Source organism: Marmota marmota, unplaced genomic scaffold (genome assembly GCF_001458135.2).
Source record: "Marmota marmota marmota unplaced genomic scaffold, marMar, whole genome shotgun sequence".
NCBI lineage: Eukaryota > Metazoa > Chordata > Mammalia > Rodentia > Sciuridae > Marmota > Marmota marmota.
The window spans coordinates 5236554-5257801 of record NW_026000077.1 but is presented as its reverse complement, the minus strand read 5'-3'; the positions used below and the strand labels follow the sequence as shown (position 1 = coordinate 5257801).

Below are 21248 nucleotides of genomic sequence, written 5' to 3'. Positions count from 1 at the left end.
CAAAGAGCCTGTCTATATTTTGTCCGTGGCCTGAGACTTTGTGTGAGGCCAAGTTTAAACAGGACAGAATAATTAATCTGGTGGAGCAAATTTCAAGTCACACAATGTCTGGTTCTGAAGTGGGTGTTGCAAGCTGCTTTATACATCTTTCTGCTCTGCTTTTTTTCTCCCAGTTGTCAAGTTCACAGTGAGAACTGGGAGAGAAAAGCAGAGCAGAAAGATTTGAAAAACTTGCAGTTTGTCCAGAAAAGGACCATATTTAACCTTGAGGCCAAGGAAGGCATGGTTACTGAAGAAACCAAGATAATTAAAAAGAAGCCAAGTACTTTGCACCAGGAAAGATGCCTTTCAAACATCTGAGGAATGATCTAGACCCCACCCATGGCAGACTCCAGGATGTACAAATAGTTCATTTGAAAGATAGTTTTGAGAGAAGAGTCCCAGGGCACCTTGCTCAGTCAGGGTTGCCTATGGAATTATTTCCCTAGAATTTCTGTCCCATGGTTCAGTGGTCTAGCATTCAGAGGCTGCAGTAGTGGGCCCACCTACTGCTCCTGCCAGGGGCAGACCCTGGCATCTTCCACATGGTATTGGTCTTGCAGCAAACAGAATGCAAGAGTGTCAGGGTCATGGAGGTTTCCATTGCAATTTCAAAAGAAATTCTGGGAAACAAGGCAGTGTGTGTCAGGATAAGAATCCTCTAAGTGGGCAATGCATGAAGCTATGATAGTAGAGTGAAAGCTGCAATGGAGATGCCAAGGATGTGGAATATCTACAAAGGAAAGCAGCAGGCACAGGCAGTCAGTCCTAGAATGACATCACAAGCACTGTGGAGCTCATATGATGGCATGGTATGACGCAAGGCTGACACAGAGCTATAATATTGAACGTTTCACCTGCTGGGTTCTGGTCTTCCTTTGGACAAATTCCTCATTGCTATTTTCCTATCCCTTCCTTTGGGAAGGGTAATATTTATCTTATGTCTTTGTATCTTGGGAGTATTTTTTAATTTTTTGGTGGGGCTCACAAGGAAGAGCTTGCCTTGGATCTCAGAGGAAACTTTGAACTTGGAGGTTTAAGCAACGCTGGAACTATTGACTAGAACTCTTAGACATGGATCGAATGCATTTGCATTGTCGGGTGGCCAGCAGCCTTTGAGGGCGGTGATGGGTGCATATTATGGTTTAGATCTTTAATGTCCCAAAACCTCATGTGTTGAAGTCTTGGTCCCCAATGCAACAGTGTCCAGATGTGTGACCTTTGGTGGTGGCTGGATTATAGGTGCTCTGACCTCATAATTATGAGGATTTACAACTCAAGATGATTGAGAGGTAGTAGAAACCTTAGGAGGGGGGCTTAGTTGGAGGAAGCATGTCCTAGGGGGCATGCCGTTGAAAGGTACATTTTGTCCCTGACCCCCTTTCTCACCTCTCCAATTTTACTTTGCTTCCTGGCCACCTTGAGATGAGAAGCTTTGCTCTACCAAATGCTTTTTGCCACAACATTCTCCCTTCTGAGGCCCAAAGAGAAAGGACCAAGTGACTGCGATCTAAAACTTCTGAAACTATAAAGCCAAATTAAACCTTTCCTCCTTTTGTGTTGCTTTTCTCAGGTATTTTGTCATAACAATGAATAACTATTACACCTTCCAAGGTCACCATCTCAGTCCTCACTTGGGCATCGGGACAGGACTGCAAAATGTCTCAGCCTCTCTGTGTGACTCTGAACCCTTTCAGTCTATTCTGGTGGCTGAGCCCAGCTCTGTTTATTGGTATGAACTTATTTTTGGTACCTCCTTACAAAACAAAATGGTGCATTTTCACTAGGGTTTGTGGCAAAAAGCCTGAGTTAATTAGAAAGACTGTCATGCCCTGGTGTGAAGGAGGAAATATTCATATAAAAATAGGTCTGTTGTGTCCAATTGCTGTCCCTTAAATGTCTGGGTTCCAACTAAGACAAGACTGGTATCCAGGCCCCCTTTCTTTGGGGGTAGTGCCCCCCCCATACACACCAGCAGCCCTCATGTCCCAAAACCTAACCCAGCCCCGAATAGCATGCTTCTTCCTTTGAAAATGTCAGTCACTGATCAGAGTCTTGACCAAAAGAATGAGCTGTGCAGAATCATCTCCTTTAATACCTTCCTAAGTGTCACAAGTCAAACTGCCACATGTCAGCTGTGTGGCAACTGTCACTCAGGAAGCAGGCATGTCTGATCTTGGAAACTGGCTTGCCAAGAGAGGTTGCTTCCCGAGAGTGTATGCTTAGGCTGCCTTTTAGAGTCACCAGGAACTTCTTAAAAGTAGACTCCTGGGTCCCATCCAGGAAGTACTGTCAGTCGGGAAAAGTATGGGGGCCAGGAATCCGCATCTAACAAGCACCAAAGGCCACTCTGCCTTGCAAAGTCTTTCTTGGGTAATATCCCAGCACTGTGTCACAGAGCCGCATTATCTGAGGCGAACGGGTCACTATTTCTCAGCCTCAACTTCCCAGGGCTAAATGAATGGAGCAATAATGGTCCTCTTGAAGGGGTGGGTTCACTGCTCAGAAGTGGGGCTCCACTCAGAGGCAACATTTGTTAAACGGTATTTATTCCTATTATTGAACATGGCTCAGTTCATTTCAAGCCCTTGAAGGGGAGTCAGGGGGAAAAAAAGTGCATATTTCCACCTGTAATCACTGTCTCTTCTTTCAAGGTCTGGTATCATTCAGCTGAGTCCATCTGGTCCCATCCTTTCTTTGTTGGGAGGCTTTTTATTACTGCTTCAATCTCATTCCTTGACAATGGTATTTCAGGTTTTATATCTTCTTGGTTCAATTTGGGTAAGGCATAAATGCCTAGAAATTTGTCAATATCGTCTAGATTTTCTGCTTTATTGGAATGTTTTCAAAATAGTTCCTAATGATTCCCTGAATTTCAGCAATGCCTGTGGTGAGATCTCCTTTTTCATCTCTAATTTTGATTTGAATCTTCTCTTGTCTGCCTAAGGGTTTATCAATCTTGTAGATCAGAAGAATCTTGTGGATATAGATGAAACATTCTCTAGATATCTTTTAAGTCAATTTTTTTTTATTAGAGAATTTTTTTCCTTTTTTTTAGTTTTATTGATTTTATTTTTTTAAATTCATGACAGTGGAATGCATTACAATTCTTATTACACATATAGAGTACAATTTTTCATATCTTTGTATATAGAGTATGTTCACGCCGATTCGTTCACGCCAATTTATACATGTACTTTGGGTTTTTTTTTGTGTTACAATTCTTATTACACATATATACCACAATTTTTCATATCTCTCTGTGTGTGTGTGTGTGTATCTGTTTACACCCAATTCGAGTCTTCATACATGTTAGGCCCATTTGATTGATAGTATTTTTTAGGTCTGAAGAGTATTTACTTAATCTATGTGTGAATGGCCTACTGGTGAGAGAGGTGTGTTGAAATCACCCAGTATTAATGTATTGGAGTCTGTCTTGGACATTTTATCAAGAAGTGTTTGTTCTAGGTAAGTAGATGCACTGACAATGATTTTTTTTTTTTTAATTTTAAAGAAGAAAAAATAAATTTCCATAGAAAAACACAGTTTACATCCAGGACTTATACGCTGTGCTGGAAATGGCAGCCAGGGATTTGCCATCCTTTCCTCCTCTGGTGATGAATCTGAAATGCTATCTCTATTGGTGTGAATTAGGTCATACATTTGTCCAACCTGGCCAGCCCACTTCCATAAACAGAGTTGGTGTGGATAATACACATTTTGATAACTGGGGATAATAAACTTTCTTATACATTAAAAAATATATATACAGTTGCAATGCTCTTTCCCAGCCTCCACACACTTCCGTTTTGTTTCTTTTTATGTGGTACTGGGGAGCAAACCTAGGACCTTGTGCATACTAGGCAAGCACTCTACCTCTGAGCAACATACCCAGCCCTCTGTATTCCTTTCAGAATCCAGATTCTACAACCCTTTTCTCTTCCAGGTTCCCCCATAAATACATTATAGGATGACTCAAATTTGGGAGCTTCCAGAGCCTCCATCTGAATGGAGACAAAAGCAGATGCGCCATCCTGGAGAACAAGAAGCAAAGTCCTCCATTTGCAAAATGGTCCAAAGTGAGTCATTTCACTGGGGAAAATGAATATATCTGATCTTGTAAACGTCTCACTCAGGAAAAAGCCTCATGCATGAATTAAAAAATAGGCTTCTGGAAAAAAACAGTTAGTTCCCTGCTCCAGATGGAGGCTAAAGTCAACCAGAGGATGGCATCATTTGAGTCTCAAGAAAAATATCCTCACCAAGCAGGGAGTAGGGCGAGGTCCGGGAGGGTTACTCAGGATTGGTAACCTGCACAGTATGCAAAGACCATCAGCTCTCAGAGGCCATCATTACTTTCCTGAGGCTTATGACATCCAGAAACCTCATCAAAGACTCATCTAATACAATCCCTCTGCTGACTATTTTTTGTTAGGGTTCTCTTTTTCTTGAAGTTTATGGCCTAAAAACACTGATGACTCCTGTGTCCAGTGAGATACCCAATAACATGCCCATTCTGTGCAGGGATCTGCCTGGGGGCTCCCACTGACACCAAGATGAAGTCAGGCCAGGGACACCCGCTCAGTCCGCTCTGTGCCCAGTGAATGCTGGGCACTCCTCTGGCCATGACCCAGGGTCCTTATCCCTGTCCTGGACTCCTTACTTTGCCCTGGATGAGGAGTGCTCAAGTCACTAGAACATAAAGCAGAAGGAACTAAGATAAAGCCAGGCACAAAATGACATGGGGCACAGGAGGCTCACCAGTCCCAGCTCCCCCCCAAGCTCCAGGAAAGCACCCACACTGTGGCCTCCAAGAAAGGCATGGGCATGCAGGAGTGTGCCCCAGGAGCACCCTGGATCTCCAACGCTGGCCAGGCAACCCAGCTAACGGGAAACTAGAATTAGAGCTGAGTCAAAGGCCCAGATCAGAATTCTTCCCACCAGGGCCCCATTATATTTATAAGCCTTTAATATCTGGTCCTTAGAGGGAAGCTTTACTTGAACACTGCAGTGTCTCAGTCCCTACTGTGACTGTGTTAACACAGGGTTTTGTTTCTTTATCCAACTTTGAGGGAATATTTCTAGCTGGGAAGAACTACATGATTCTTTCTAGCAGAAATTAGGAAAGTAAGTTTTTAGGAATGTCTCAAATTAAAAATAACAAAAACTAGGTGAGTAGCTCAGTGGTAGAGCACTCCTGGGTTCAATCCCCACCACCATCACCAATAAAACCTAAATGACATTTGATATTTATATACTACTAGATGAAACAATGATGTAAATACCAAAAAGTCATGCTGGTACAAACGGCACAGATACTTAACATCTATTTATATGCAAAGCACCTCCCTGAGATTAATCCTGAGAGGGAGAACCGCCTGGATTGCAATGGCTGCAGAGAATGGCTGGCCACGGGGATCGGGGATCGGCTCTGCTCAGCCCAGAGGGACAGTCACAGGAGCAGCCTCACCAGCACCAAGAGATGGAAAGATGGGTGGAGTCTGTGTCGGGGATGGTAATAACACTGCTTTTCCCAACAGCTCAGGACAGAGAAGCAACACAGGGTTTTTTGAGCTTTACTGAAGCTTAAATCCAATTCTGTGAGAGATGGTCTTCAAAACCATGTAGCTCCAAGGCATTTCTTTATCTGAAAAAATGGATTAATTTCTGTGCCATTCTTCAAATAAACTGATTGATTAACATGAGTGCTGATTGTTGAATATGATAACCCATCCTCAATTCTAGGGATAAGATTATTCCCCATTTTGAGAGGAGAGTGTTAAGGCTTGAAGGTGAAAAGGAACGCAAGAACAGAGCTCAGGGATCGTGCTAGGGTTTTAGTCCTGGACCCTACCACATCAGAAATGGCACTATTCTATACTCTATAGACAGGACCTTAGATGCCAAAAAGGATTTTGAGGTCAGCCAAGGTGAGCTTGGTGACAGATTCTCCAGACCCTGACAGAACCTGTTGTGCCAGATCTTTCTTTTTTTCCTGGAGCTGTAAGATGGTCTCTTCCACTGTTCCTTCACAAATAAATCTAAAAAAGCAAACAAATAAGCACACTCTCAGAAACTCAAAGCAGTGTATTTATATAACACATTCAAACTTCTATTATGTTCAGCTTTTAATGAGATTTCTTTTAGGTTTCCTTAGGAATTGAATAAGAACTCTGTGTTTAGGGGATCCAAATACACTTGACTAAATATATGCCCATTTAAAATATGTCTCTCAAATAGACTTGTGATTTCATTCTGAAGCGTAGGGTAATTGAGAAAGCCACAAATAAGCAAAAGACATCCCTATTCAAAAAAAGTATACAGATTTAGCTTTCACCCAAATAGCTCCATTTGATAGGGTCAGAGTCTTCTACCGTGATCAAATTTCTGCCAGGCATATGTGTGTCAGTTTAAGTACAAACTGTCTTAATTTTTTGTTTATTTCACACAAAAAAAGAGGTTTTTCAAGCTAAGGAAGTGCCACTGTTGTCATTCACTCATTATTCAACAAGTATGGATTAAGCACCTGCTGTGTACCATATACTATGCTAGGGATAGTGAAGAGATGAATAGAGTTTTGCTCTGAAGGAGAACATGAGAGAGATAAGAAAATCCAAGAATAATACAACCTAGTAGGGCTGGGGATGTGGCTCAAGCGGTGGCGCGCTCGCCTGGCATGCGTGCGGCCCGGGTTCGATCCTCAGCACCACATACAAACAAAGATTTTGTGTCCGCCAAAAACTAAAAAATGAATATTAAAAATTCTCTCTCTCTTAAAAAAAAAATACAACCTAGTAAGTGTTACAATGGAAGTATGCCTAGGAAATCAAGGAAGTTGTCATTAAAGGGTTAATTCTTAATGTGTAACCGACCTGTAGGGTTAGCAAGGGTTTGCCAGATGGAATGATGGAGCAGTGGGTGGGTACGGAGGGTATCCCAGGGAATGGGAATGTGTGATATATCACAGGTGAATTTTCAGAGTATGGTTATGCTGGAGGAAGATCAGTCATCCAGTGGCAAAAGTCAAGGGGCTGGCAGGGCCAGATCACAAGTGGTTCTGCATACCATGCTAAGGCATTTAGAGAAGAGCCATTGACGAATTTGAGGAGTAAAACTGCAGAATCAGATTGAGGAGTTAGGAAGAACCCTCCAGGGGTGATGCAGAGGACAGGAATCAGTATTGCTAGAAAGAAGGAGGTGTCAGTGTGATGGAAAGGAACGGTCATCAGAAAACACAACATTCCGAAAACACAACTAGAGGACTTGGCATATGAGAAGTGAGAAAGAGGGAGGAGTTGAATTTCTGGCCTTTTGATTAGGTAAACAGTGGCACATCTCACAAAGACAATGAATACAGAATAAAAAAGTAGATTTGAGGTGGTGGAAAGAAGCAATTTCAGTTTGTGACATCTTGACCCTGGAATATGTAATTGTACTTGCTACGTAGAGGGTACATCACAGGTATTCATTTTAGGAGCTGAATATACAAATGGAATAATATATACAGATGAGTGTGTGGGTATCAGATTCAGATATTTAGCAGGAATTTGGATATCCAAGGCTGGAAGTTTGGGAGACAGTGAAACTATAGATATAGACTTTGGACTTACTGGAGTGGATAGAAATTTTAAGGCAAGGACATACCAGAGTGGGCAGAAAAGAAATTTAAAGAATCAATGTATTTGGAAAAGATTGGAAGTCATGGTGCCCCTTAGAAGAGCAGCTTAAGTGGAGTGAGAAAGATGAAAGCCAGTTTGCAAAGACTGAGGAATGAATGGGAGGTAAGCAAGTAAATCAGACAGCAGTTTCTAAATTCTTCAGGAAACTTGGTCATGAAAAAGGAGGAGAAAAAGGGCCACAATGAGAGTGCTACATTTTAGCATTATGGCAAATTGTGTTGTTTTTAAAGACAGGAAGGTCTCAAATAGAGGAACATTTGGCAAAACAGTGAGCTTGTGATCTTTTAAAAGTCAGTGTCATAGAACAATGACTGAGGCACTGTGCCAGACTGAAGGAGACAAAGCTGTGACAACTGCATGCTACACAGGATCCAGGATTTTATTCTGTTGTGCCACTGGAACATGTGGTAAAACTGAATAAGGTCTGCTGTTAAGATAATAGTGCCACAGTGATAGATTAAAGCAGTAAGCAGTATCATAATTTTAGGAAATGCACACACTAAATACTTAGGAAAAAGTAACATCATCTCTGCAACTTACTCTTTAATGGTCCAGAAAAAAGCTGATGCATATGCTTATGCACACAGTATAGGAGAATCTTTGGTACTCTTTTACTCTTCTTGCAATTTTTCTATATGTATGAGATTATGTCATAATGAAAGGTAAAAGCAAAAAAAAGTGAGCCCTTTCACGGCCTACCTGGAGTGTCATACACAAGCTTATTCCTCTCTGGCAGTGACCAAACTACAAGGTTATCTCAGATTATTTCTTTCTTTCCTGACTATGGTATGCCTCAGAAGCATCATGAGTAATGTGATCACCAAATACTTTACATTCTATTAAAACACTGCCTAAAGAAGGCTTTCACAAAAACAGACACTAGGAATGGTCCTCAGGGCCTTTATTTACCTGTGTATGACAACATCTTTCTGCTGCCCTACTCGATAAATTCTGTCACAAGCCTGATCTTCAAGTGATGGATTCCTGTTAGAAAAGAGGTAACATTTAGAGGTTCTGACATCCTACACCAGAGACAGTAAACTATGGTTCATGGGCCAAATCTAGCCCACATACTGCTTTTGTGTACATTTTCAGCTAAAAATAGTTGCTTCATTTCTAAAAGGGGTTTCGGAAAATAAAACCCAGAGGAAGATATATGACAAAGAACTATGTGCCAGCAAAGTCTGAAGTATTTGCAGAAACACTTTGTCAACTCCTATCTTAGGCTACACTGGACCAAGCAAGATTAGTGCCAGCTATCATTTTGCCCTCTAGTGAGAAACTAGAAACTCTAATAAAAACTCTTAGCACTATCATCGGTTGATAACTATAAGTAACAAGGTTAAACCAATAGTCAAATACAGTCTTTAGCTAGCTGGATGACCCTGGGCAAGTTACCTAGTCTCGCCCTCCAGGCTTCAGATGACCACATATAAACATGAGGACTGGCTAAATGTTCTGAAATTTAACTTTTCAACTTTAGTATTCTATGATTCAACTAAGAACAGTTAATTTGTAACCTTCTTTATAGATCCTCCTTACCAAATTGCAATTAGTTTCTCATCTCACTTCTTTAAAATCTTGTATAACAATTCTCCATCTCAGAAAACAGCCTAATTCCTAGTATGCTTTCCTCACTACTATGTACATACATGGGAGCCTCAGGTAAGATTTAAAACACAACCTCCTGGAAGATGACAACAGGTTGGTCTGTCTGTACCAATTTGGGCAGGCTGGAGAATTAGACACACAATCCCAGCAATGGTACCTGTGCAGCAATCCCTGATTGGCGTAACTATAAAACTAGAAAGTGGTAATTAACTATGAGACTTTTCCTGGTCATACACTAACTTACTCATTTTACCAATACTGTGGTGTTCCTGGCATGGACACAACATACAACAAATCCAAAGACTATATTAAGTGTATTTCTAACATAATTAGAAAATTTCTTCACCTTTTAATGGAGCTACATCCCCAGTACTGGAGTAATGCTTCTAAGGTTGAGACTCCCTAGGATTATATGTCTGGAATATGGTTTTGTGGACAAGTAAAATTGGGCTCTTAGCTACGAGGAAAAGCTGTGCTCCCAGCTTCCAGGGAAATGGATATTAGACTAATGATAAAGTGAATGAGATATTTTAAGTAATCATTTGAAGCTTACTCAGGAATTCAGAAACATTGACTAGCCCTATATCCTGTTTAGACCTGCACCTATAGACATGTATGCACAGAGGCATCTCCATCAAAGAAGCAGAACACATTGCCTGTTGTCCCTCTAACCCAGCGGTCTCCCTACTATGCTGTGACAACTCAAGATAAATCTTGAATCATTACCAGTGCATATCCAGAAGAAAAAGATGATTTCCTCCAGTTAGGTTTAGACCAACACCTCCAGCCAAGAGAGAGATTAGCATAACCTTTAAAGAGAAACATAACCATTAACTCTACACAGTCTTGGTCTCATAATACATCTGCAATAATTTGGATTTTAAGTGTCCCTCAAAGATCCATTTTGTCAAGGCCCAATCCCCAGCACGGTGCTGTTAAGAGGTGGTGGAAACTTGAAGAGGTGGGGGCTAGTGGGAGGTCTTCAGGTCACTGGGAGTGTGCCCCTGAAAGAAATAATGGCCCCCCATCCTTTTCCCCTTCCTGTCTTTTCCTACTTCCTGGCTGTGAGGCAAGTCATTCTGCTCTGCCACATTTTCCGGCCATGATATGTTGTCTCACCACAGGCCCAAAGGCGACAGGAACCATTTACCATGGACTAAAACCTCCAAAACAGTGAGACATAAACCTTTTCTCTTTCTAAATTAATGATCCCAGAAAGTTGTTAAGAGTGACACAAAATAAATACATTTTCCTTTCCTATCAGGTTTAAGCCCAAGATCAAAACAGAAAAACAATGTGTTCCTATCAAATTTTCTCCTGTTGTTATTTTTTAAAACATGCATTGACATCTCCCATGCTTCACCTCTGAAAAAACTCTCACATCTTTAAACTTCCCACTAATCAGATATGTGTATCAGAACCCTTTCCTCATTTGCCTTAATTCTCCTGCCTATTATTCAACTTTTCATATTTATAATCACATCTGACTTTGTTCTTCCATTTCTTTCCAGGTTTCCTCATATCAAAATCCTATTTATCCTTCAAGGCTTGACTTCTCCACGAAGATTCTCCTGCTCCTAACCAACTCAGCTCTGAGTCTCCTTTTAGTCCTCACATCTTATTCTCTTTAGAGTACTTGTGCACTTTGATAAGTACCCCAATAAACGTCTAATACATTTTAAACACTTGGAGAAACCAAAGCTGTGAATATTTTTAAGTCGAATTGCTGTATTGTCGTGCTCTCTGTATAACTGGGAACAATTTACTCCTTAGTTATAGAGCTCTGCTACACCAGCTTGTACCTGAGGGCCCCTGCAGTGGTTAAACGCCTCCACCAAGTCCATCCTCTGTTTGGGTTTGACGGAGCCATCAATGGTGGCATAAGTGAATCCATGCTTCTTAAGATGCAGTGCTACCACTTTCAGCATGCTGGTCCACTGAGAGACAATGACACTGGAAAGAAGGAGAAAATAAAAACCAACTCCACTAACAGATTAAACAAACTCATCTGTAGGGTTTTAATGCCCTTGTTAATCTTAAGAGACAAAGAAAGGAAAAAAGTTACCTAAGGGAAAAAGTTGCTCCTACAGTTTGGATGAGTGTCCTCCAAAGACCCACATGTAAGAATAGGTCCCAGGGAGGAAGTGTTAGGAAACGATGTGGAGCCTTGAGAGGTAGGACTTAACAAAGTTGCATAGGTCACTGAAGGTGAGCCCACCAAAGAAATCGTGGGATCCCATCTTTTCCTCTTAGTCTCTCTCTGCTTCCTGGCTTCTGATTAACCATCTGTTCTGCCAATGCTCCTGCCATTGCCATTTGCTGTTCTCAGAGTTCCAAACAATGGTACTGCCCAATCTTGGACTTGAGCCTCCAGAACCATGAGCCACATCAAACTTCTCTATATTTCATAAGAAGCCTGTGTTAGTATTTCATGTGGTGACATGAAGCCCTATAGGCACACACTTAGGTTGTCCTACAAGCTTAAAATGCTTCCAGTTATTTTGAGACTTCATTCTTGTCTTGTACTACACAAAGTCAGAAAAAAAAAAAATGGTAGAATAAAATAACTATCCCAATTTCCTTTTATTTGGGGGCCTACTGCTCATCCAGAGATCTGTGTTCCTGCAGTAAATGGACACCACCCTGTGTCACAGAACCACACGGCACTAGGGTTCCTACCTCCCCAAGCCACATTTTTATTAAAGCTTTAAATGTGTAAAGTATTTCATATACACAAACGCTGATGTACAAAATATGTGTAAGGTATAACAATGAGGAAATGATCCCGGTCTCCCCACCCAGCTTCAGAAGCACATCGGCAGTGCTGCTGCGGCACCTGATTTTCCTACGTCACTCCCTGGCTTCTCTACTTTTAATCACTGTTTCAGATGCCTATCTTTCCCTGATCCTCTAGGGATGTCCTTTTCAATCTGTACCACAAATATTTTAATTAGAAATCTTAGAGAATTTGTGATATAACCTCAGTGCTTTCTGCTGAGCATGACTTGAGGTCCTTGATATAAAAAGCTAAGATTTATGACTATCAGCAATATCAAATTTTCTTGCTTAATTATAACCAATGCTTGGATAATGAGAAAACACATTTACCTCTTTTGGGACCCTGAGTTTCTTCGGATTGCCTCCAACTCTGCCAACAGAGATGATATCTGGGAAAAGGTTACATTAACATTGCAAGTTGAAGCAATTCACTTTTCTCCATTTTCTCTTGCCTACATTACTGAAGCTCTATCCTGGAAAGCTTCTAAGCTTCTGGTCTGACCCCCTCTACTCTGTTCACCCCTCTGTAACCAGGAGCTATTATTAAAATGTAAGCTTGTCACTTTCCTGCCCTGGCTGAAACCCCTTCCGTAGCTCCCCACTAAGGATAAAGCCCAAGCTCCTTAGAACGACAGGCTCAATCTTCACTGCTCTTGCCTCTGCTTACTTTTCTAGGATCACTTCTTGTTAATGACCTCCTCAAATGGAACTTCAATCACATCAAAAGTGTCCTTCAGAAAGCCATGCCGAGTCTCACCTTTGTCTATTCTGTTCCCTCTAATGTCCCTTTTGGGGCCCTTTTCAGGCCCCAAGTATGGATTACGTTCACTGCCCGTGCTACTATTTTGTCCCTACTATTATAGTCCTCATTACACTACATTTAATTGCTCATTAATCATCTCTCTCTTCCAGGACTTGATATGCTCCAAGGGGTCAAAGATAGCACACGCTGAATTCATTTCTGTACCTCTGGCCCCTAGTACCTTGCTGGAACAGAGAAGGTACTCTCTTCATACTTGCAAAAGGAGAAAGTGAAAGAGCTCTACCCACTTTCAGGCTGCTCCAAATGTCACTGAAGGAGAGAACCTGTTCAGACGGAGCAGCAATTGTTAAAGCTTCCAAGCAAGCTCTCTGGGCATTTACCTAAAACCTTCAGGATGCTTTTAAGTCCACATGGAAGTGGTCAGTAAAAACACAGTGGCATGACTGTGGAGAGCAGCTGGGTTTGCTCTTTTGACTGCTAACGTGAAGGACCTTTCAAAAGCCTCTAAGAGGCTCACTGGTTGAGTGCTTGCCTTGCATGTGAGGCACTGGGTTCGATCCTCAGCACAATATAAAAATAATCAAAATAAAGATATAAAAATAATTTTTTAAAAAGCCTCTAAGGGCCCTAGAGTTAATTTCCTGAGTGGTGGAAGGGGAAAAAACTGGACCAGACATCAGTCAGGAGACAAATACAGTTCTTAGACTGCCATGGCTATTCCATGTGGGAACCCATATTCCTCTCAGTAAAGAGGGGCTTGGGCCAGATAAACTTTGAGGTGTGCTAATTCCCACCTTCTAGGCTGTTGTTACTGGGATAACCCGATGCTGCTTTCCAATCTTAATGAACATTCTGATGCTTGGGCAGGAAGAAAAACAAGCACTGTACGTTTGTAGGAATAGGAAGAAAGGCAAGTGTGTATGTTTTTAGTTAACAATAGAACAGAGACACTCATTTGCCAGGTGTCTTGGCATCTTAAGGTTGTGAAAGAAGCCATGAAAAAGCTGGCAGTAGGTTTTTAAGAAAAATGAAGTGGGGGAGGGGAGGTTGGATTCATGGTCCATGAGCTGGGGTCAAATTTCAGAAAGACTATTCCTTCCCTCATGAAACAACTTTACTAGGTTTGAACCACTATTAAGGGGCTTATGTTTGAAGCCTTGTGAATAAGTATTATCTGATTATCAATGACAAGGAAGACAAAGAGATAGGAATATAAGTTTCTGCTAACTCTGAGTTCTAGAACATGAATGCTAGCCACATGCGGGGCTATTCTTCTATTTATCTCAGCAATTTGTGGCAAAGACCTGGGTAGATGCTTTAATTAAGAGGCAGCGCTTCTTTAAAAAAATAATAATAATTCCATTCCCTTCATAGTAACCTCCTTTCTAATTTACATTTTTTAAAGTATTTCAAAAGAGAGGTTTAGGTTCAAAGTGGCAACTTAAGATCATGACAGAGAGAAACAAGGCCTGCTTTCAGGGTGTGCAGGATAAGAGAGCGCATTCCAAGCTGACGGCAAGAGAGGACTCAAGTTACAGAATAGCTCAGCCTTCCAAAAACTTTGACAAAAATAGAACAGAATGACTAATAAAGATAGAAGGCCACGCAGGAAGCGATACTCACAGATGGAAGCCTTTCAACAAGTCAAAGCAACTGGTGCTCATGTGTATTACACAGTCCCTAGGCTCAAGGCTATGGTTTTCCTTTCAAGCTTTCCCTAAACAAACTGCTCACTTGCTTAGGTCCCATCCCCATAAACCTGGCAGCCTCCCTTCCTGTAATCCCTGACAGAAAACCTGTGTGGATGGCAGAGCTGTTCCAAACCACTATCTGAACACCCACTTTGTAATAAGGTTGACTGTTCTTTGTGACATAAAATGATGTTAATACAATCAGCTACTACCATCTAATAGTTCTTCCTCTGTCATCAGATGGCTGTACCCACTGGGACAAATGAGGCACTCAACACAGGGTATGAACGAGAATCCAAATACCTCTACCAAGAACAGAGGTGACAAGTACCTTGGTGCTCTGTCGTGTGTCTTCGAAAAGTTCCACCTTGAAGGGTGTGCCATTAAGGGAAACAGTAGGAGACGACTCTGAATCATGGAGTTCGGACAAGGTCAAAGCACTGAGCTGTTCCTCTAGGGACAGGACAAGGCCTTCGCTCTTCAGATCTGCAGGATCCAGGGCCTGAGCACAACACAGAAAGGGACAGGAGCAATTGGGCAGTGGAAGCAGCATGCATTATTACTTGCTGATGAGGCTCTGATTGTTCCACACTTCACAGAGCAAAACGCCTTGTAATTTATCTTCAATAATTTCTCAGAGAAACCCTCCTTAAAGTGTGTACTTACAAGTTTTTTTTCAACCAATTAAAGAAATACAAAATGATGGAATTTTTTAAAGACTTGGACAAATAATATGATCATTCTCTCTATCTCGGCTAGCATAAAACAGTTAATTAAGCAGCTGATGATCAAAACACATTACAACAGCTTCTGAAATTAATGCTATGTGCCTCTTAATTTTGGATGTGCCTCTATTCAATGTGAAGACAGTTTTTCAATTTGTATAACTACTTGAGTTTTCATATCTAGACCTAAAAGCCTCAATCCTAAACTCTAATAACCAAATTAACCTTATGACATTCTAAAATACTGAAGCATTCATGAATTTTCTTTTAAAACAAAATGTGACTTCCCAGTCTCAGTCTCTAAAGCAAACAAACAATAATAGTGTGCCTTCTCAATACCACAGGAATCATCAAGATTAATATATACTATCATTTAAAGCAAAATAAACAAGCCCCTCTTCTCTGCCCCACCAAAACATAAAACAAAACCCCCAAAACACCATTTCCATTGATCCAGCCAACTGGATCCCAGCTGCAGAAGACAGAAATCGTGACACCATGCTAAGGCCTTTTCTTACCGACTTCAGTAAAGAAAGATGGCAGCAACACTGACGGAGCCTCAGCAACTGGGACAGTATGTGGACGGTGCTGGATCTCTGTGAGTCTGCTGCCATGGTCTGCCCAGGCCCACTGGACCCAAACTCCTGGGCCACTTCCAAGAGAGAAGACAAACCCCAGGAAATAGTACAGGATTTAAAACAGAAATCTGGGGAAGGATTGGGAACTGGTTGGATCTGAGATTCAGTAATATCATTATATCTCACTTTTATGAAGCCAAATGAAATACTGGTTTTCTATATAGACATACATGTATTTTAACAAAGCAGATTAAAAAAGCAATTATAAGAAGTTTAGACCACCAGATCTTATGTTTTCAGGTCAGTATATTTTACCCTGGTTTGAGGTTCTTAGCTGAAGTCTACTCTTTCAGACCTAGGATTCACAACCTCTCATATCTGCTATTTAACTAAATCAGAATCCCCATTTTTCATTAGTGATATTTACTTATGAGTAAATGAGTCCCCCAGCTTACCTCTGATGAATGGATTATTAGAGCTTCTTCCAGATTGGTTATCTCTACTTTCATCTCTTTTCAGATAGGACTGCAGAGCAGATCTGCCTCAGATCCAAAAAGAAAAAGCACAAATAATGGTCACTAACACTGAGCAGGCTTACAATGGTCACTGCTTAACTGTGCTTGCAAGTGGACCTTGGCAAATTATAGAAGAGGACTTGATAAATGATGCCAAGCTCATAGCAAGCACTAGCCAAAGGTATTGCAAAAGAAATAATTATTAAAAAAAATTAACTTTTTTAAAGTCAGCTAAAAACATAAAGTATAAATAGAGAAAGAACATATTTACATTGGAAATGAGAAGCATTAAGTGGAAGAGAACAATCTAGATTTCAGGGAAGGATAAGACTTCTAGTAAAAGTACAAAAAACAAACAACATGAAGGATGGCAAAGCAGTTTTGTTTCTTTTAAAGTCCCAGGGAGATGCTGGGTTAAAGGGCAAAGGGCAAAGGGAAATAACTTTCCAATACAGCCCCAAGTGAAACAGACAGATCCAGTTTTCAGTAACCATATCCCATGATTCCTATGCAAGGAAGCCAATGAAAACAAGGTTCAAAATTTTGCTTTCAATGTGCGTGTGAGACAAAGATGAGCCAGGGAGAGAAGGAGGAACAAAAGGGAAGAAAAAAGTAATACAGATACCCAACATATCAAAATAACACCATAAATTCAGTTTAGGGAAAGTTGACCCTCTATTGACTCCCAAGCAAAGACAAGAATAAAACACAATGCATGTGAGAAAGTGCTTCTTCACTGCACAAACCTTGATCTTGCAAAAAAGACATTATAAACCAGCTTTTCATCTTCAGAAAGCTTCAAACGGTGCAGCTGAAATTTACGCTGAGGCAGCCTCACCTGGAAGAATAAAAGAAAATGGAAGTTGGGGTAAAGCTATATGAATTAACTAAATGCTACAAAGCAAATGCCCCAGGTGGACACTGGAAATCTAGCCGACTCCTAGGAAGCATTTCCTATCCTTCTGTAAAAATAAAGGAGTGTACAACAGGACTGCTGGAACATGAGGCACAAGATGCAACCCCAGGCCTCCTCAGAGAAAAAAGGGAGACTAGAGGCTCCTGAAGCACAGCAGATGGCTGTTCAACCCCCTCAGGGATATAGTCATCCTCCTTCCCTGGCTCCCCCAGGGACAGGTAGAAATTTGATTACCAAGGGTTTGCCAGTGGAGTCCAGTTGGTCCTTTGTTCTCCTCAGCAGAAGGCTCTTGGTTAAAATACTTAACCGTTCTCCTCCTTTCTTTGAACCATTATCAACCTGACTTTTCCACAGGGTGAATTCATCAAATGGAGAACAGCGGAGAAATCTTTTTTGTGGAGGAAGGACACAGAACAGGGAAGAAAGCAGTAAAGGTTCAAAGTAAAATCAAGGTGAAAACAAATCAGATTTTTTGTTACATCTGTCATCCAATCATTTTTTGAGTAAATTTCACAGCATATCTCTGCTAGACAAATCAAAAGGACCTAAATTAATAATGAAAACCACATTATAAAAATGAGTTTCTCCATTACTAATATCTGTATTATCATACCAGGATATATAACCAATAGCTAGAATTTATTCTAGCAAAGAAATTCCATATCCTCTTATGGGCTGACTTGAACAAAAGAAAGTATTTTTAAATCACTCTTTTCAGTTGGCCTCCAGTAAGTTGTAGTCCAGAGTCTAGTACATGTTTTAAAGTAGAAATAGCCCAAAATATTCAGGGGACTAAAGAAAGATGACTTTTGCTTCCCTTATGTCAATCTCTCCTATATTTTTGCATATAGAAGAACTGAATGTAATCAAAGTCCTGTATCAGTCAATCCATTGACATTTTCTCATAAATATTAATTATTTTGCCCTTTAAAGACTTACAGGCTTGCCATCTGCTACATGAGATGATCTGACACACATCAGAGTTTTTATAGTGAGACATGAAATAATGCTGAAGGGTTACAGACAGGGTTCACAGTTACATGATCCCAAGGTTACTCACTTCAACAGTGAATACATATCCAACAGGTTGTTTTGTATAGGGGTTCCAGTGACAGCCCAACGGGCATGGGCTTGCAGCTTACACACAGCAATGGACGTCTGCACACGGGGATTCTTCACATTATGAGCTTCATCCAATATAATTCGAGCCCAGACTATTTGAAGCAAAGGTGTTGAGCTGCCCTGGAAAGTGAAATCCAGCAACACTATGGGAACCTGAACATGTCCTCAAGGAGATAAGGGGAAATGACCAACCAGTACTGAGGAGACCCAATCTGACACTCTAACTTGCTGAGATCTATTACAATAAACTGAGTCGAGAAACTAGAAGCAGAATCTCTTAACTGGTTCCAATACATAGGCCACTTGAGAGTCTCAGGCCTTGAGAATAAGATGCCCAAGAGCAAAATGTTTTCTAATTTGAATTTTCATTTATTCTTTCAAGCCACATTTTGGCAATGGTTATGGGTTAAGAGTGTATCAGTCATTCAGTTTGCAAATTTACTCACTCCATAAAAATATCTGATAATTTAATAAAAATTTACTTAAAGTCTATGTTTTAATGTAAGATACAAAGTCAGACATAAAGGGCAATTCCCACCCTTCATGAGCTCAAAATATAGCAGGGGAGAAAACCAGACATAACTACAACATGATGTGTAACACGGTGTATATACAGTAAATCAAACTACATATCTCAATGTAAGACAAGGGAAATCTAGCTGCTCTTATTCACTGTTGTCATCCTGGATAAGCTAAAATAGTGCCTGCCAAGTAAAAGATACTCCATATTTGCTGAATAAATGGTATGCCATGACATGAGCAAGCTCAAGGGGCTAGGAGAGACATTCAACCAAATGGTAGAAAGGGAGTGGTCCAAAAAGGATGCTTGAAGCAGCTTAAAAAACAATTAACCTGGGCTGGGGATGTGCTCAAGCAGTAGCACGCTCGCCTAGCGTGCGCAGGGCGCTGGATTCGATTCTCAGCACCACATAAAAAATAAAATAAAGATGCTGTGTCTACCAAAAACTATAAAATAAATATTAAAAAATTTTCTCTCTCTTATAAAAAAAAAAACAATTAACCTGGGAAAAGGAGTGGTGACAAAGAATTGTATCAAGAGGGAGAGTAAAGGCGTAACTGTGAAGGAGCACATCAGGGACTACACAACTGCATGTGTGGTGTCACAGGGAGGGAGACGGGGTAGAGAGGAGCAGGCACACTGGCAGAGCAAGATGGCAAAGTGCCTGATACATCATATAAAGAGGTTTGGAGTTTATCACCAAAGTGATGGTGAACAACTAAAGAATCTGAGAAGTTCGTTATCTGTAAGAAGTCAGGGTAGTGCCATGAGCTGGTAAAGTGTTCTAGAGAGCTCCTAAATACAAAAATCTGTGAGAATCCTGTCCTAGTAAAAACCAAAATATAGACAATACTATATTTGGGGTGGAGGAGTCTCCACAATAATTATGTGATAAAGTCTCTACATCATGTAACAGATGCCCTGAATCTGCCTGAAGACACTCGGGGCTTTTTCGTGGTTATAATTTAGTCTCTGGCCTATCTGAAGCTCTATTATTTGCAATGCCCTTTTCTGGGAGGCAGATGGGAGACAATGAATGAGGGCTTAATACCAAAACACAGGTACTAAAATAACAGTCTGCACACTAAAAATAAAAAGTATCATGAGAGTATACCCCATATACTCTAAGATAAAATAGCAACAAGAGGCTTTCCTGTATTTGTGGGATTATTACCACCATAAAGCAGTGTAGTTAACTTTAACTCTAAAAGACAGCTGAATACTGTGCCAAGTATCAACTTTTATCACTGAAGTTGTTATCTAGGCAAGGGAGACAGAATACAGACAGAACTACTCATTTCCACAAGGGGAAGAACACTAGAGCACTGCTGCAAATTCCTTAGCTATCTCTGAGGCTGTAAAGACTCCCATTAAATGACATGTGGCTCCAACTATTTGCCTAGCAACCCAAGCCTCACCTTTACCCTGAGGTTTGCACCTGGAACCTCTCTCTCCTGCTTCACTGTGGGAATCTCCTTGGCCAGAAGGCTGTAAGTAGTAATCACGATGTCATACATAGAGAGGCTGCATAGATACAACAAAAAACAAACAGTAAACAATCCCTCTAAGGACAAGAGGCAGATTTGATGTCTTTGCATAAATGCCCAGGGCTAGAAGGATAGACAGCAGAATCAATTAACTTATATCCTTCACACACACATAAGCGCGCACACACACACACACACACACACAAAATTTTGAAGAGGTAAACTTAACCCAGTTGGTTTTCCTATCTCTAACCTCTGGTCATTTTTACAGTCTGCTCACTACAGCTAGAACAGCCTACCTTTTCTTATCCAATGAGCCCAGAAAGGAAAATCTCATATTAAGCTTGATATGACCTGGCCAGAACAGAAAGGATAGGGTTGGGAATGAACATTCAATAGTGATTTTTGAAATGAACTATGATAAAGCCTCAGAGAAAAAAATAAACCCTGAAAGCACTGCTGAGCTCACATCAATGATGCCTTCTGCCGACCACTCCTGGTTATAAGAGACTTGTGAAAACCCATTAATTAGCTTTGATATTTAGCTATAAAAGTGAATGCTATAGGGGCTGGGATTATGGCTCAGCGGTAGAGCCCTCGCCTAGCACATGCAGAGCACTGGGTTCAATCCTCAGAACCACATAAAAATAAAATAAAGGTAATGTGTCCAAATACAACTAAAAAACTAAATATTTTTAAAAAGTACATGCTATAACTTTCAGTTTACCTTCCCTATGCTCTTTACATGTAAAGATTCTTATTACAGACATACATCTTATTCCAATGAATATTGTGTACTTGACAGAATTGCAATAAATACTTCT

General features: G+C 40.8%; 1 protein-coding gene across 6 annotated transcripts in view; it reads right to left on the bottom strand.

Moving 5' to 3' along the window:
• Nucleotides 1-3471: 3471 nt before the first annotated feature.
• Ttf2 (transcription termination factor 2) overlaps nt 3472-21248 on the bottom strand; it is a 39257-nt gene continuing 21480 nt past the window's right edge. For 3 of the 6 annotated variants that reach the window (XM_048814569.1, XM_048814572.1, XM_048814571.1), the window contains 12 exons: nt 20356-20461; nt 18356-18537; nt 17530-17683; nt 17126-17217; nt 16320-16402; nt 15805-15992; nt 14893-15063; nt 12438-12496; nt 11132-11282; nt 10056-10138; nt 8628-8702; nt 3472-6080 (listed from right to left, as the gene is read on the bottom strand). In XM_048814569.1, the coding sequence (XP_048670526.1) occupies nt 5936-6080; nt 8628-8702; nt 10056-10138; nt 11132-11282; nt 12438-12496; nt 14893-15063; nt 15805-15992; nt 16320-16402; nt 17126-17217; nt 17530-17683; nt 18356-18537; nt 20356-20461 (1489 nt within the window). In that variant the 3' untranslated portion in view covers nt 3472-5935. Of the gene's footprint in view, nt 6081-8627; nt 8703-10055; nt 10139-11131; nt 11283-11394; nt 11728-12437; nt 12497-14892; nt 15064-15804; nt 15993-16319; nt 16403-17125; nt 17218-17529; nt 17684-18355; nt 18538-20355; nt 20462-21248 lie in introns of those variants that run through there. The other 3 variants (XM_015502231.2, XR_007351780.1, XR_007351779.1) reach the window with 3 other exon arrangements.